An 18,163-nucleotide genomic window follows, 5' to 3' on the forward strand; every position below is an offset into this window, starting at 1 on the left:
GAGGAGGAGATGGGTATCTTATCGGCAAAGGGGGATACCTAACTGGTGAAGCGATCCTGGTCCCGTCCGGCCGGATCAAACTAGCTCACGGTCGCTCTACTCTACCGCCTCCAGCTTCCTGCGCCTGGCGGTCTGATCGCGGCACGGGAGGGCTGGCCGGAGCCGGCTGTCTGCGCGAGCTTTCCCCGGACCTCCTCCGCGAGCTGCCACGAGCCATTCTGGGTGTGTTCGATGGTGAAGTCGAACTAGGAGTTGAGGTTCCGACTGATCGGCTGACTTGCTGATTGGCCCTAGGAAACTCCTCAAACATAACTTCCTGGTTATGGTGCGACATGGGTGCAGAACTCGGGGTTGAGGTTCTAACCGACCGACTGGGTCTGGGCCGACTATCCCTGCGGGACTTGTGAGTCCTGCTTTGCCTCTTTTCGACGTTAACGTCGGTTGCAAGAGGGGGTAGTTGGGCCAAGACCTCCTTGATTTGCTTACTTGCTCTGGATAGCTGACTCCTCAACTGTATGTTCTCCATTTCTATCGTCGTCAAGTAACCAGGGTTCGGATTTGGCGGTCGGGGCGCCGAACTTCCGGTGTCGTCATGGCCCATCAGCAGCTTTCCCAATCGCTGCTGGACTCTGGGTTTGGTTCGTTGGATATGGCGGCATGGTGGGCCTCCTGCCCATCATGTTGATCCGCCTCGTTACCATGCCTCGACTGAGGAACCACCATGATCAAGTTTTTGTGATAGCACTAATCTAAACACTCTCAATGAAAGCACCAAACTGTTGACGCGGTTTTTCGCCAACAGATAATTATACGAATAAATAGGATGGATTAGTGCAAATTGATAAACCGTGATATGAAAATAATAGCAATCTAGAATGTGAAAACTAATTGCAAGGAAAAGATGGTCACTCATTTTTTAGGTGGTTCGAAAGTTCAAAATCCCCCTAGTCCACCAGTCGATGTTATTGATATCTCTCTCTTATTTCTTACAAAGTGCTTGCTTTACAAGAAAGACCCAACCCCTTGCACTACCCAGGGTTTCGGTATTTATAGGAGATTGATCTCTGAGTAGGTATTGGGGTCATCCCGTGATCTAATCATCCATCAGTGTCATTTACGGGACACTGATGATTAATTCCTAAACTTTACAGTGAAGTGTGGTCTAATCAATAGGTAATGATGGGTAATGGGCCGCATGACCCAAGTCAGGTGCGGGATGTCCGAACACGCACGTTTATACTGCGTATCCGAAAATTTAGGAATAGAACAGACACGTGATGTCTGGTATATGCACGTTTATATTGCGTGGTTGACTTTACAAAGATTTGGGGGTGTCAGACCTCTGATGCATCACGAGCTTAATGCGGCGCTAGCTCGTGGCTTCTATTATGCCGACGCGATGGCTCCAAGGAGCAACTAAATGATCTACCAGCTCGGGCTGGTTAGATAGGGGACCGTAACAAACAGCTCCGGGTGGACGGTTGACATGTAGCAGATCGATTTAAACCCTTCTCTAGCTTGCCAAAGTGTGTGCGGATATTTAGGGCGTACGACAATAAAATTATATATATTTATAAAATATAAATTAAATAAATAAATTATTATATATATCGGGGCGGGAATGAGACAGATTATGTTAATACCGTACCTACACCATACCTAAATATGCAAGGCAGGTACTCCCCGCCCCAGTCATTTTCTCCGCTTGAATGATTTTTTTTCTACTCCATTCAGATCGAATAAACATGATTACTCGTAACCATGAGTTATATTGTCATCCCTAGTTAAGTTGATCAATTTTACTTTTTCGAGAAAAAAAAATTGTCTACTTTATAAAATAATAATAATAAATCAAATAGAAATGCTAAATTCACTTAATATTATACTTTTATTGATGAAGAAGAATACAATTTAGAATTTCTTTAGCACTCCTTAATCAAATACATTTTTCTTAATTAAAAATACAACTCGAATTACTTGGGTTGTTATTTGGGTGGATTAGGTCAAAAGAGATTTCAAAGTTGGGGAGTTTTAATGTCAATTGTTCAATCAAATTAAAGCACCATTGAATATGGTATTATGCAATGTAATATTTGATATTCAGCAATGAAGTTCAAAATTTTGAATGTAGAAGTCCTTGCAAATCTCAACTTGCAAGGAGTAACTTTTAGTTCCCATGAAACTAGAGCATGCCTACTACTATGTAGGCGCCTAGGTTCGACTCGAATTATGTCTGACCATTTGAACTACCCCAATTTTGTTTTAAAGATGGTGCTCGAACAACGACACCATCTCAATTGATGCATGCCATCTAGGCACCAGCTCAATTTAACACCTGATCCATGTCGTCGCAAGTCATAACACCAAATATGCATGGAACTCAATAGTTTAAACTAGCTAAAAGCACTGCAGAGGCTGCTGAATTAGCAATATCTTTTTCAACTAGTTCCCCCTAGCAGAGCCTTTGCAACAACCTCATTAAATCTGGCCACTACTAATAAAATAGCCCAAAAAAATATCCAAGCCTGAAAAAGTTACTTAAAAAGGACAACAATGGCCTGAATGGCTTCTTTTCTTGATGATAATGAATTAGCAGTAGCTTTTACATAAATAGATTCTAAAATAAAACGGTTTTACAAAAATGGCATTCTCTTTCTCTATCAAGTGAACAAAACAGATTTATGAAAGCTCAGCAATCACTCGTTCGCATTTGTCTTCCAAAATCTTTACTGCTTCCGTAAATAATAATTCAGGAGGTAAGGCTCCAGTTGATTCGATAGTAACTAGTGAAAGTGAAAACTATTCCAATTAGATGGATCATATTATGAAATTATAAGCACTTCAAATCAAAATCTTTGCAATTGCCAACTTACATATGAAATGATCTTTAACTCGGCGTAATGATACACGATCCTTCCATTGTTCGCCACCTATGATGCACTCCCTACAAAGAGTGCAATCTCGTGGACGTGCTACTGTAGCTCGTTTCTTACCTGTTGAATATTCGAATTGACAATCAAGAAAGAAAAAACAGTCCGACAAAAAGAAGAAAGATTTATAATCATATTGAGAAAGAATTTTAAGAGAAAAGAACATCAGTTTACCGTTGCCAATATCTTCAATATCAAAGACATTGACCGGACATTTATTTTTTAGTTCCACAGCTAACTCGTCTTCAACCTTTTGCAATAATACAACCTAAAAATAAAATTATAACAAAAAGATCAAGCATATGTTTCCAAAACTTTAGTTAGAATCAAGAATTGAAAAGTCACATAAAAAACATATCATATACCTCAGGGAGCATCCTATACCAGGCAGTAGCCACAGGAGACCACTTAGCATGAGTTTTACCGAGGCCTTTAACAGCATGTGCTTCTAATTCAATTTCCTAGATGGAAAAGAAATCATTTTGTTATAGAGAAATAACTTTTCAGTTTATTAAGAAACAAGCGAAGATGATGTTTACATATAGAGACGAGAATGGACACCAAGAGCACTTGTAGCTAAGAGAAGTATATAAGTTAGAATGATCATCATTCATGCAATAACAAAGAATATCCTTCCACCAACAGTTTTTTTATTTATAAGAAAGAAACTCATGAAAAAAAGAAGTCTTGGTGGGTTTCTCAGTTAAGAATCAGCAAAAAATTGACAAAACTTTTTCAAAATAGGAGCGAAAAAATAATTTTACCCCACAATAACACCCTAGAGCTTCAGAAAATAATATCATGTTCCTATAAAAGCCAAGGCATTTTTTCCATCAACCTAGCTCGTCAAGAAAATAATGTACTTGATTCTCTAGTCTCCAAGTTTAATCCTAAAAGAAATTTCCCAGTGTCAATCCTAGCAATCGGTAAAACTTACTCCTTGTAGGTTTTTGCCTAGAAACATCTACATGCTATCCAGAAACTACGAAACTAAAGTACATGTAAACTATAATGAGCTAAATTTCTTAATTTAGTGTTTTAAGACATGTATTTAAGTTGTGAAGATCTATACATAATGGTCAATCAACAATCTATGCCTTCCAGCATCAGCAGATAGTATAATAGAATAATCAAACATACACAAGATTACCTGGCCAGGGCCCAACTTCGATATAATAATATTTTCCATAGTGGTGATTGGGTTGTTGGAAAACCCAGGAAAGGTATCCTGGCTGCAAGCGAATGATGTGTATGTTCTTGGTTTTGATGATGAACCAGACTTCGAATCTTCTGAGATCAAAGGAAACTCACTTCCATGGGGTAACCACTTCAATTCATTTGACTTTACTGTATTACAACATTACAACGAAAACAAACTATACCCAATAAGAGACCGAATAAAGAGATTTAATTGTCACTTTATCACAATTATCAAATATGAAGAAAAATAAAAAAAGTTAAACCTGCAGTGCGAGGCATGTCTTTTGCACAACGAACGTGGAGCTTAAAAACAATAGTGTTCTTTTCATTTGGTGTATTATTGTCTAACATCGTAAAAGAAAAACAAGATGAATAAAAATACGTTAGTCCAAAAAAAATTCCTTCTTTTACAAAAGAACATAAAAATTAAACTACCAAAAACATTTAGAGTCCAACCTGCATATTCAAACCATCTCGGGTCAACCTTGATTGGAATGAGACCCAACCTGTGGGAAAGAACTTCGTCTTGAGCAACTGATGTATTATTTGCAATGAGAACTTTTTCAATAGCCATTGTTGGAACCTGAACCGATATCAATCCGCGAAATGATCAGAATGTTACAATATATATCATAAAATACAGTAAGAATTGCCAATTCTGCAAGCATTCAAAAACAGTTCTGTCAAAACATTGTGAAAATTATTGAACCTCAGCTATAAGGATTCTCCGGAATGCATTTGCAAGTGCTGGATCGATACCAATCATATCAAACTCCATATCTTCCTCTGTCAGTCGAATCACCTTAACTTTAAAATTGTCGCAGAAATTATCCAACTGCATGCTATTATCATAACCCACAGATGCGTATGCACCAGAGTACTGTATGGTATCAGTCTGCAAAAGCACCAAAATACATACAAGAAAGAAGAAAATCACACATGTGGCAGATTAGAGCTATCCATATCCACTTCAATTGTTTTGCCGATTTAGCTGAGTTAAGAAGTTAAAATTCTGCTCCCCACTTCAACCAAAACACCTTTTAACCAAATCAAATAACCCAACTTAAAAATTCCTACACATTTTTTAGTACTAGATAAGAAAGTTTCTTAATTTTCAATGTGATCTCATTCATTGCTTCCCACTTTAACCAAAACTTATATGAACCAAAACCCAACCAAATCAAATAAACCAAATTAAGAATTCCTATAGTTTCAAGTCCTAAATATGAAAAGTTTATAAATTTTCAATAACCCAGTTAATAAACAAACCTGGAAAAATTCTCTGTAGATTTATTTCTTCGAATATTGTCTCTTTTTAAACAACTTTATCTTCAAAGATAGTTTTTTTAACACAAAAAAAAAAAAAGAAACTAAACTGTGACTCGTCAATCAAACTAAACCAAACTTTTTGTTTATAAAAAGTGATAAAAAAAAAAGAAGAGATTACAACAGAAACATAAACAAAGAATTCTCTGTAGATTTATGTCTTCGAATATTGTCTCTTTATAAACTTCAAAAAAAAAGAAAGTATTCCCCTTTAAATTATCTTTAATGATCAAAAAAAGGACACAAGAAAAAATACGTACATGAATGGGAGCATCAGCCTTGCATTCAACCCGGGTTCTCTGGAATTCGAGATGGGGTGAAAGTTTTCCCATTGGAACGTCTGGAAGGTCTTTTAACCATTTCAAGTCGTCATTCTTCGACGATTCTGACTCGGTCTGTGTATCGGTTGTGCTTTCTGACTCTGCTTCTACTCTCACTCTTCGACTCGCCATTACTGTCTTCTTCCTCTATTCCACCACAGCTACACTACAATCATTTGAATACTGTAAGGTTTTGTTAGGGTTTAAGGTTCCGGAACGACGACAGGGAAGGTGAAGACTGGGCTGGGCCGTCCTAAGCCCAGCCCAATTAAGGATAATCATTTGTCTTGTACTAAATCAATTCTCAACCCAAATGTAGCTTCTCTATTTTCTTTTACTACACACCCAAAAGTCTATAAGAGCAAAAGATAAGAACAAAGTAAAGGAGATTCATACAGATCTCAAACACTAGGAGACCCACCTCTTTGGATCCAAAAGCCCCCACAAAGACCCAGATGCTAAAAAACAAGATAGAGAGGAAGCAAAACCCACCAAGCACAACACAAGACCAATTAAAAGCCAAGAGAAAAGTAAGCCCCAAAAAGGGTACCTGAGAGAGAAGTCACTACAAAGATCAGAACTTTGCTCTAGCAGAGTGAAGAAAATTAAAAAATTAAATATTTTTCCGAGAGCACAAATATCACTCACTACTACTGTTGAGAGAGATAAAAGAAAGAGCAATGTGTAAGAGCTCTTTCCATTCCCCTAAAATGTGTGGAGTGAGAGAAAAAGAAAGAACTAAAGAAGAGAGAGATTGAGAAAGAAAGTGTAAGCCTTCTGTTGTGTTTTTAGAAAGAATTGGGTCCATGAAGAGATAGAAGAGAAAGTGAGGGGTCAAAGTTGAAGAAACTTTTTTTTTTTAATTTCTTTTCTTTTTAATGTTTTTTTCTGGGTTCAATTATTTCAATGTATATGTCCAAATTGCTCAAAAAAAAAAAAAAAAAGTATTTGTCCAAAATACAAATGTCTGAATCAACAACATATGGGCCTCCAAAGTCTCCAATCTGTCTCTCATGCTTTGGTGACTTTATTATTATTATAATTTTATTTTAATTTGCATTTGGGGCTTCAATTTCTTGGGAATATCCAGAGTTGTCCCTCACTTTTAATTAAAATAAAAAATATTGATACAATATTAAGGGAGTGGTCCTGAAAGAGTGAGTTAGCTGCCTTAACATAAATATATATTATGTATATTTTGGTTTGTGGATAAATTATAGACCAAATGGTCCGCAACATGTCAGTTGATGAGACCATGAGACGGTGAGGAATTAGTTACTGAATTTTTTTTGGAATAATTACATCTCTTACTGTAATATAAAAAAAAATTATTTTATACGGTATTTTTAATAAATTACAAAATTACGGCTTTCTCCATTCATAAATTATAAAAATACGACTTTCTCCACCCACCTGTGTATATATATATTTATTTTTGTTTTACTTTTTTTGTCTTAATTTTTAATAAGAATTAAAGCATATCAATTAATATAATAATAAAAGTAATAATAATTATAATTACTACCTTCAATAAAATAAAGTAGATTAATTTATTTTTATTTAAAATAAATATATTTATTAATATTAAAGTTAATACTTATACAATTACTCAAAAAATAAATAAATATTTATACAAATTACAATATGTTGTTAATTAAAATTAATATTAATAACTATATGTTATAATATATAGTTAAAGATAATCACAATATTATTATTCTTTATAAAAATATTATATATATTTTTTAAATCATAGCTAGTCAAGTCTCAACACTCAATGTTAAACCAAAATCATAATCTAATCCAAGTTTCAAGTTTTGTTACAAAAATATATTTAAAGTTAAAAAATTAGTTTTGTAAATCTTTGTAATAATCATGTTAAATAAATTTATAAATATTTATGTAAATGTGAGTTACAAAAATAAATTTTTTAGTTGTGAAATTAGTTTTGTAAATTGTTGTTACAAAAATGTAAAACTTGTTTTTTAAAAAATATTGTATTTCACCACTATATTCAATAAAGTGTTTTATAAATAATGAATATCTTAAATTTATATTTTTAAGTTGTATAGCATAAATATGATGGTTCATGTAATTTTTTGGTACAATATTGTAACAATATAAAAAAGTATAATAATTTTATGTATATTTTGTTTATGATTTCTTAACTATAAAATATTTTCGTAAATATTAGTTACAAAAATATCTTTCTTAGTTGTAAAACTAGACTTGTAAACTATTGTTACAAAAATAAAAATTTTAGTTACGAATTTGTTTGTAAGTTTTATCTACAAAAAAAAAAAATCTACAATTCTATAACTGATTTTGTAAATAATATTTACAAACACGTAACAGATATTTACAAGTTCGTAACATATATTTACTAGTTTGTAAACGTTGATAACAAGAAATTGTATTTTACAGCTTTTATTTATGATTTTGCCATTCCGTATTTACAATTTTGTCATTCCGTGTTTTTATCCAAAAATTCCGTATTTTTGTAATATATCGTATTTTCCAGATTTTTTTTAACTTTTAGTGCATTTTTGTAGATTTCCCAATTTTTTTGAAAGAAAGTGGGCCCATTTTCCATTTGTTGTCATGGGTGGAGATAGGAGTTGGCAAATAATTGATAATTCACAAAAAAAAAAAATAAGTAGAGATTTATATAACAAATTTATTGAAAAAACCCCTTTTCATTAAAAAAAAATCTCATCTTTACAAAAATTTCTCTTGACCAAAGTAGATCTGATTGATAAAAATTTGATCTTTGTTGGAAATGGGGTTCTTGTTTTCAAGTTCAATTGTGGTAGTGTACAATATATATATAATTTGGTCACTTATATTATACACAAATATGGCTTAGATTTTTTTTTGTTTTTGGATGCTATGTTTGGGGTCAAATTTGTTTTTTTTTCCCTTGAGTTTCTGAACAAAGAAAAGAGGCACATTTTAGGGAAAAGAAAAGAAAAAATAATAATTTCATAGAGACATAGAATAGACCAAACTTCAAGGATGTAAATTAAATTTAGGTTATTAATGAAAAAAACAGTTGTGGAATAATAAAAATAATAAGTAGTGCTCTACCGAATGTATTGTCTCAGAATTTTTGTACAAAACATACCAAACAACACATAATGTTTCCATTTTGATTGATTCTTTCATAGACACTTAGATAGAACAGAGGAAGAGCCAAGTGGGAAGTGTGTATGAAAGAATGACATCAATCAGAGGCGTCGACCTTGAAAAGGCAATGTTCAAAAGAACAAGGCTATGTGATAAAAACTCACAAGTCACAATTATTGCATTTATGTCTGAGGAGGAAATTATATGAATCATTTCAGTACATCCATGGATATTGGCCATTCAAACCGATACTTGGAGGGAGATTGGAGTTCACATGAAATTGCGGTTTTTGGTTGTCTTTGAGATGAAGTTTTCTGCAAAGAAGTTGTTCATTTGTGTGGCTGGACTTCTTTCAGTTCTTTGATATAATATTCTTATTACAAGAAGTGATGAGATTTAACTTGCACTTCGGAATGACTATGTTGCTTTGCTCTTCTGTCCCAGTGTCCTGCTCGAGCAATGGTTCCAAGATCCATTCATTCAAGTATGGATGATGGATAACTCCTGATGGTGTTAATGGTTTTTGGATGAAAAAGCTTTACCTCATGGCAGCAAACTAATGGGGGGATAGTCTCATACAATACAACCTTAGCATCCAAAAGACCAGAAACCTTACCTGTATTCGACGATGAACACAACTCGGCAGCAGCAATGGTATTTGTTGAACAAGTTCTACCTTCTTGTTTTTCTTTTGTAAATCCGAGCTGTCTGCTAGATGATTAAGCAATTTCCAAAGCTTGATGAACCACATGGATATACATCTTCACCTGATTTTGTAAGACCCTGAACAAAAAAATTTGGTGAATTCTGGCAATTCTCCTGTTCTATTATTTTTTTAAGAAGAATTAAACTTCTCCTCTCCAACTTTCAAATTACAATGCAGATCAACTATGAAAAGCTTATCTAAAGAGAAAGAAATCACACTGTTCTAACAAGGAGAATAACAGGTACTAATACATTTAACATGAGGCTACACCATTGAATATACCAAGCTCGATGGAACTTAAAAAAAGAGTAACAACTACATCAGATGTAACAAAATCACAGGCATAAATGAGAAACAGTATATGAAAGTATTAAGGTGCACTAGAATCATTCATACATGTGAACTCCATGGTAAAGTACAGCCAGAATCATAACCTTTCTTCCCTTTGGCTAGCTAGTAAAATTCTACAAGTTACATGAACAAATGACTCTGCTCGAAGATACAACAGTTGAATCACTACATCTAATCACCATTTTATAAATAAAAACTCTACAAATGCAGAGCTATTGAGCTGGATCCTCAGAAAATCTAGCATCAAATGGAGCTCCTGGTGGATGGGAATGAGCGGCTGCATTAGCAGAAGAACCAGAACCATGTTGAAGTTCAATGACAAGCCACCTAACAGCTTTGCTCATCTGTTCCAAACGAGCAGCACTAATTGGTGGAAGACCAGTAGTGGCAGCAGGGCCACTGCAACTGCCAGACTTTCCAACTACTGAGCCTGTGGCCTCATCCACAAGGCACTCTGATCCTATCCTTTGCTTGACAGACTCCACAAACTCCTCAGCTTGATCACAAGCCACTCTGAACAATTCCCACTTCTGTTTGAAATTCTCAAGAGCTGCATCAGTGGCTACTGTTTTCTGGGCGCTACAACTTTCCTTAGCTTCAAGAACATTAGCAGCTGCAGCAACAAATTCTTGGTATGCATTCTGTAAAGAATCAACTATATTGTCCATTGTGTGGACTCACAAACTGAAATTGAAAGCAATAACCGAGTCAAAATCCATGAATTAGAAACCAAACTAAAGAAATAGAATATTCCCAGATAAAATTCCATATAAAATTATCTAATAAAACTCATCAATAGCAATATAATCATCATCACCATATATATACATAAATTTTTCGTTAAGGACCCTAACAATAAAAACCATAATCCTTGAACTCCAGGTTATGAATACCCAAGCGGCCAAAAGTGTTACTTGAACATGCTACTTTGCAAAGTGAAGAGATAGACAACAGAAAGCAATCCCTTTGAACCAGACAACCTGCGCAGTTGAGCGAAGCATTGACTTGGGCCATGTTCTAACATCATTCTCCGGGTCCTTGATTGCTTAACTCCTTACTCAGTAACAAAAATCTGGGAAAGTATAAAAATTGATACTGGACAATCTTCTAACCAGAAAGATGGGCTGATTGCATTGGTATTGAATATAAGGATTGGGTGTTTGGGTTCAAAAAGCTCAAATACAAGGAGAGTTGGGTTAAAGTTTTGAACTTGGCAGAATATTTGATTCTGGAGAGAAATATATATATACATACAAACGAATCTATGGGCCTGGTTTGTACCTAATTTAAAGACTGTTTTAAAAGGGGTGTATTGAAAAAACTTATTAGACTATGATTGGGTTGGTTGTGAATCTTAAAACATTAAACACTATCTGGCTTGAAGAGTGTATGAATAATTCTTTCTTTGAAATTGATAATTGTTTTGTCAACACAATATATATCTACATATGTATATATATAATAAACTAGTAAATTGTTTACTTTCAAACCTACACAACTGTTTCAATAAGCAAAACACTACTGAACTTAACCAACATTTGAGCTGAACACAAAACAACACTAGGATATACTTTTATTGCAAAAGCATAAAATTAAGCACAATCCAACAATTGGAAATTTAAGCACTAAAAGCCACAAGAATATATAAAGACTTCATCCAATATGCTAAAACAACTTGCAGATGACAGGAGAACCAGAAATTTCATTTGAGCTGAAAGATAGAAAACCTTTCTGAAAAAGGGCTGAAAAACTAGAAGCATTGAAACAAATAACATGATAAATTCTTTAACAAGTGCAGCTCAAGAAAGAAGGAAAAAAAGATAGAGAATTCTGTAAATAATTTTTTAATTTTAAAAAACTGAATTTGTGATTGGTAGAATATTTGAAAATATAACATTATTAGAATGTGTGATTGCTCCCATTGAATTTGAAAATTATTTTATTTTAACATTTGTAAATAAATATTGTATGATATTAAATTTTAATTTATGAAAGTAAATTTTAAAATTAAAATATCGATTAAATTCATAATAATAATACATTTGCATCAGTTTTCTTTTTAAATTGAAGTTAATATTTTTAAAATTAACTAAACTCTATTGTTATAATTAAGTCATATTTGTTCAACAATATCATCTGTAATATTTTTCATCTTATATAAACAACATTTATCCATAAAAGGAATAAACTTCACAATATATAGTGTGCAGTTCAGTTTCAAAACATTTGATTTAGTGAGTCAAATACTTGAATGTGTCTTATCACAAATTTGGTGGATCTATAATCAGTGTAAAATTTGGATATACATATATGACTAGGAATTATTTCTTTATTACGGGACTTTAGTGATACGTGACATAGGTGCATAAATATATGTATACGCACAGACATATTTAGTAAAGGCCATTAAAAGAATAGTTGTTCATATCAGCAATAGTAGTTGATGCATGGTTATTGATTATTACATCAACACAAGAGTACATCAAGAAAGTATATCTGCAACAACAACAGAATACACATATAGAGGGACCCCTCCATTCTAATACATGTAAGTTTGGCTCTATGGAATACCATGCCAGTTTTGGGTGGAATTTTGGCATATTATCTGTCTGCAATGGCATTCCAATTTTACAAGAAAGCAACCATAGAAGGACTCAAAATTAGTTTCTGAAAATTAAAAGAGAAAGACTAAATTGGTTTCAAGTGGTTCTTATTTTTAAGCATGGAGAGTTTATTGGCAGCAGGACGTTGTACTCACAGGAATAGCTCTTGCTTTGTTATTCTTCGCAGTCCTGTGAAACTTATAATACAACACACTTGGAACATTAATGACAGCAACCTTAGAATGGGAAGGAATTACGTCATTTAAAATTGGAATAGGTGGTGGAGTAAGTGCTCTAATTGGAATGGGTGATTTTGCATTGTATATGCTCAAGGGAGGAGTGGCAATCTCACGATTTGGATTAAAGTCTTCAGACTTATCTATTCATCCAGCAAATGCAAGTTAAGTCCTTATCTCAACACTCGAAATTACTACCATATATATAATTATATATATAGTGAATATACATTTCATAAGACAGAGCATGCAAATGTTGGTCTAATACTAATGTTTGTAGTTTCCTCTTAGAAAATACCAAGGATAAACAAGCCAAAGCAAAAGAGAAACTCATCAAATACAATAAACAAAATGGCCGAGGGGCAATGAGGAACCCATCAAAAACAATAAACACTATATATATGTATATATATTTATATGCAAAAATAAGAACAAATCAAAACTCGATGGAAGAAAATAAATCCCACAAATTCAGCCTCTAACAGTCCAAGAAACCAGAGAAATCCGACCACCTAATAGTCACACAAACATATAAAGGTATATATATATATATAACATTCAGAGTAAAACCAGAGTTTGGTAATACCGTATTAATAATGGCAAGAACAAGGGAGTAGAGGAGAAGGAGAACCTGAGTTGTCAGTGGGGCAGATGGGAGGGGTGATGAGTTGACTAGATCGCTCATTTAGAGTCGTTGCTTTGTCAAGCTTAGAACAATCACACCGGCGACGAGGAGAGGGAGACGATCTTCTGAGAGGTGAGATGGGAAGAAAATACTCTTGTGAAATGAGGCTGAGAGGATAGGAGCAGAGAGAACAAGTAGGTAGATTATGATTTTGATTTTAGGTTTTTGGAGAAAAAATCACAAAACTAAGGCGTTGATTGGTAGGGTATTCAAATCCATTTTTATTATTTTGAAAACTTAAAATTTGTGGACCCCACAAGAAAACACGATTGTTAGCTTGTTTTTGGAAACCAAATCCAAAACAATATCTGGATTTTGTGTTGTAAAATTGAAAACAATCAAATCACGTTTTCTAATTTCTTCCCAAAATCCCTGAAAACAAAATCCACTTCTTTCTCTCTCTGCTCCCCTCCCCTCCACCATTCGTGAAAAACAAACCACCTCCATCTCTCTCCGCTCCTTGCCCTCGACTGTGTGGGTTTGCTGTAAGCTCAACGGCGACACCGCTCTATCTCATCATATTCAGTCAACCGGCCGCCCCTCCTAACTGCATAGTAGATTCCAACTCCAGATCTCCCTCTCTTTTGTGTTTGTTGCACCAGTCACATAAGGTATCACTAAGCTTTGGGTTTGAAGTTCAAATCTATTGTGAGAATTCATTTTTTTAAGTCTTTATGTAAAATCTTCTCTGAATATATATATACATATATATATATATATGTGTGTGTGTAAAATCTTAGTTTGTATGTCATTGGTGGGGGTTGAAATGGGGGCTCTTGTGTTAGGGTTGAGTCTAATTCTAGGTACTTTCTTGAGTTTGGTTTATAGTTGTAAGAAAAAGGATTTTGGCATAAATTTTAGAAGCTGTCAAACTTTGACCAAATTAATAGTTGTATGATATTGGAGTGATTGTTGTTGTTAATGATTCAAGTTAAAAGATTACAGTAAGAGCATTAATGAAATATGCACCACTGTTAATAGAGTTGCAAAAATGCAAAAGTAAAATTGGACAATTCGTCTGTATATATGTATGTGCAAAGGGAGGAATCCCATATTACCTATTATCAATTAATAGACAATTTATACGGAACAATTACTCAGTAATTTGTTTTTAATTTCTAAGCAAGTTTCTTAGGTAGAGAGTTGCATTCTTTGGATGCTTATAGCAGTGTGTACTTGCAGACAAGTACACTATCTCAAAACTAACATACTAATTAGCAAATGGTGTGTAGACTTGTGCTCATTATATATTATTACAATTTAATCAACTCTGGATAGAAATGTACAATTGAGTGAACCATAAACTTTGCCAGTTCACTAGTTTTCTGGCCTCTATTCTTAAAGTTGGGATTTTGTTGTAGTGTATCTCCCATCACATAACATATATATGTTATATATATTTATAAGGCTTAAACTAATGCATTTGATGTAGCTATCACTACAGTCCCTTTGGTGTAAATAACGGGTGTTGTTATGTCCATTCGTTAGCTATTTTAGATTCATTTCCTTATATGTTAATTATGTGATGTTGTTTTATTGGGTCTTTTATGAGTTATTGTTGTTGGATTTGGATATTTTTTTACTGAAGTTTACTTGAAATATATTATGTTCAATTTTAAAATATTAATGAGAATTTAGAGGAAGTAACTTAGAAGAAAATATTGAGATTGAGGTGTATGGAAGTAAAGCATTTCAGGAAGTATTCTTGTTTTTTTAAAATAATGATGTTGCTTTACTAGTATTTAATGAATTATTACTATTGGATACTTTTTGGAGAACAATAGTAAAAAGTGATGTTGGTTCTTACACACTTGGTTGGCCGTGCTAGTTTTGCTCCGCCGGGGCATTGGTTTTCTTTCATTGAGCTTGCCATTTAAAATGTGTTGTGTATGAATAAGAATGTACCTATAGTTTACTTAAAATTGTTAGTTTGCAATACGTTTCTGTAGTGTAATAATCACCTGTAGTGTAATAATCACTTGCATGAAGATTGATGTGGTTAAATTAAAATTTAATCTCATATAAAGTTTATTTTTAACTTTTAATGTTTTGTTAAATTAAAATAGTATTCAAATTCAGCTTCACCAATCACAAATTATTACTGTTATATAATTTTTGTTTTTTAAAACTAAAAAACAGTTACAGATAGTGAACCAATCACATTTTCAGAAACATGTTTTTAATCACTAAATTCAAATTTTCATTTTAGAATCACAATTTTTAAAAATATAGTTTTCGAATAACGAACCAATCAAGCCCTAAGAAAACGCGAAATTGTCGTTTTCTAAATTAAAACACAAAATTAGAATTAAAAACAATACACCATTAGATATTTTGGTGGGTCCACAAATTCTGAGTTTTTAAAATCATAAAATCAAATAAGAAATCATTACCAATCAGGCCTTCAGGCCCTTAAGAACTGAATTCTTCTAGGAAAGATTACAAAACACCTAAGAGCATTTGAATTCATCCAACAATCTATAATGACTACTTAACAGCCGTGTAGTAAGTTCTTGGCTATTATCTATTTTTTTTAATAAGACAAACATAAATGTACACATGCATTATTACTTTTATAATGTTGTCTTTGTTTTTCTTTGTATTGTCTATTATTATTATATTCATATCAACTTACAAGGAGTATATGCTTCCACTGGAACTCTTTCAATAAACGAAAAACTCCGAAATAATCAAGTCTTTATTTTAAAACATTGACTTAAAATTTATTTATTAAAAAAAAACAGCACATGATCGACTTATAAAATTCAATGAAACTTCGGAGGAATCAACTCGACCTCTTTTGATTAGGATCATCAATTATTTAGATCATTGTATCAGCAAAAGCAAGAATTACACCACAGTTTTCTTGCAAAGTTCTTCATTCTAAATGTTAGAATACACTAAAAAAATCATAAGTTTTATGGTCCACTAAATATTATACATAAACAGATAATATAAACAAATATATATATATATATATTAGCAGAGATACATTTATAAATACTCACATCTTCACCACGGAACCAATTTAAACTCCGTTAACATTCTCTAAGACATTTTGTCAAACACTGTGTGGCTTTAGAAATAAAAACTGAGCAAAATCAAATGAAGCAAGATAAACACCACAAATATATTCAGTATTCAAATCAAATGACAAATACCAGTTATGAACTAGAAAATTAGAAATCGACCAAGAGAAAAACCACAAAATGTTCACATCAAAATATATTCAGCCACGAATTAGAAATCAAGAGATTACAAAGAAGAAGAGGTGTTACTGCCGTACCTGTTTGTTGGAGTCAACGACAATGGGAGGTCTGGAGCACGAGAGAAGAAGATATGTCTGTCGTCGTGGTGTATCAGCTGCGTATGCGTCACTATTTCTGAGCTGTCGCTGCTGCTGCTGCCGTGCTGTCGACGCCGTCGGGGAAGGTGGGAGAGACGAGAGACTCAAAGGAGGGAGACTCAGTGAGAGAGAGAGGACATTGTAGCGGCGGAAGGGAGAGGAGTGAAAGCCGAGAGAGTTAGAGAAACACCGTAGATATAGATGGTGTACTTCGTTTTCTTTGAAATATCTCCCAAATTTTTTTTTTTTTCCTATTTTACCAATAAATTTTATATTATAACAAATATTATTTTCTCATCATCATTTAAATATTATATTTTTAAATATATTTTATTAATTAAAATAAAATAAAATAATTAAAAAAATAAAATAAAATAAATATATACTAAATAGAAAAGAGAAAATTTATAAAGAAAAATAATAATATTAAAATATTATATAAATGATATGTAAATATAAATATAAATTAATTAGAATTTGTGCATAGCCATTATAAATATATATATAAAAAAGTTGATAGAAGATGTTTTTGTGAGTTTTAGCTAAATATTATAGAGAAAGTGTACTACAAAATACATCACAAAAACATATTTTTTTTTATAATTTACCTCAAACTTTTACATTATATCATACACTAGCTTTTCTATTTTTTCTCTACATCATTTAAATATTATATTTTAAAAAAAATATTTTATTCATTTTAAGAAATAAAATAATTAAATATAATAGTATCACACTCGTATATATATACAAAAAGTTTATAAAAAAATAATAAAATATTTATAGCTTGATGAATAGTATTTCACTACATATTAGAGAAATACTATTCATTTAGGTAAAAAAAAATATAAGTTTACATCACTCATTAGAAGACTATTTAACTATTTTTTCTCTATATTATAAAGAGTTAGACATTTTAGCTCCCCCGTTGGGAGTGCTCTTAGAGCATCTCCTTTAAAATAACTATTTTCTACAATTATAGCTCAAATGTGATAAAATAGTTCTCCATCAAATGAGTTAATCTAAATTTTTTTAGCTCAATACACTATTTATTATTTACATGTAGAGACAACTATTCTTTCCTTTATAAATATTTTATTATTTTCTTTTCTAACTTTTCTATATATATATTTGATATTGTTTACCCAAAAAAACAGTTGTGGATGACGTGACAAGAATTTTCGACACGTGGCAGAAATGCTGCTCGCCTATCGACCAGGGATATTTCCATATGTGAAGTTCAAGTTTTATATACGACAAGCCTGGTCGTATACTCCATTTATTTATGAATAAATCTGTACAATTGTAATGATATCCGAGAATATCTCCTCATT

The 18,163-nt window shown here is 32.8% G+C and overlaps 2 protein-coding genes across 13 annotated transcripts; both read right to left on the reverse strand.

Annotated features, from left to right (window-relative positions):
- Positions 1-2,538: 2,538 nt before the first annotated feature.
- LOC133777461 (uncharacterized) lies at positions 2,539-6,572 on the reverse strand. 8 transcript variants are annotated; one of them, XM_062217079.1, is made up of 11 exons: positions 6,425-6,572; positions 6,198-6,326; positions 5,717-5,942; positions 4,840-5,025; positions 4,587-4,713; positions 4,394-4,474; positions 4,081-4,277; positions 3,296-3,391; positions 3,105-3,198; positions 2,874-2,993; positions 2,539-2,783 (listed from the first exon to the last, which is right to left on the reverse strand). In XM_062217079.1, the coding sequence occupies exons 3-11, from the start codon at positions 5,906-5,908 to the stop codon at positions 2,680-2,682; spliced, it is 1,197 nt and encodes a 398-aa protein (XP_062073063.1). In that variant the 5' UTR covers positions 5,909-5,942; positions 6,198-6,326; positions 6,425-6,572; the 3' UTR covers positions 2,539-2,679. The 8 variants fall into 8 exon arrangements, with proteins under 8 accessions (XP_062073063.1, XP_062073059.1, XP_062073062.1 ...); XM_062217075.1 differs by having other exon boundaries at positions 5,717-6,326; XM_062217078.1 differs by lacking the exon at positions 6,198-6,326 and having other exon boundaries at positions 5,717-5,937; positions 6,327-6,538.
- A 3,308-nt stretch (positions 6,573-9,880) lies between these two features.
- On the reverse strand, positions 9,881-17,036 carry LOC133777463 (mediator of RNA polymerase II transcription subunit 32-like). Of its 5 annotated transcripts, none has more exons than XM_062217083.1 (3): positions 16,770-17,036; positions 13,430-13,548; positions 9,881-10,643 (listed from the first exon to the last, which is right to left on the reverse strand). In XM_062217083.1, exon 3 carries the CDS (start codon positions 10,625-10,627, stop codon positions 10,172-10,174), a length of 456 nt encoding a protein of 151 aa, XP_062073067.1. In that variant the 5' UTR covers positions 10,628-10,643; positions 13,430-13,548; positions 16,770-17,036; the 3' UTR covers positions 9,881-10,171. The 5 variants fall into 5 exon arrangements, with proteins under 5 accessions (XP_062073067.1, XP_062073066.1, XP_062073068.1 ...); XM_062217082.1 differs by having other exon boundaries at positions 13,430-13,590; XM_062217084.1 differs by lacking the exon at positions 13,430-13,548 and adding an exon at positions 15,291-15,388.
- Positions 17,037-18,163: the final 1,127 nt, after the last annotated feature.

This window comes from Humulus lupulus, chromosome 5 (assembly GCF_963169125.1).
Source record: "Humulus lupulus chromosome 5, drHumLupu1.1, whole genome shotgun sequence".
In the NCBI taxonomy this organism is placed as follows: domain Eukaryota; kingdom Viridiplantae; phylum Streptophyta; class Magnoliopsida; order Rosales; family Cannabaceae; genus Humulus; species Humulus lupulus.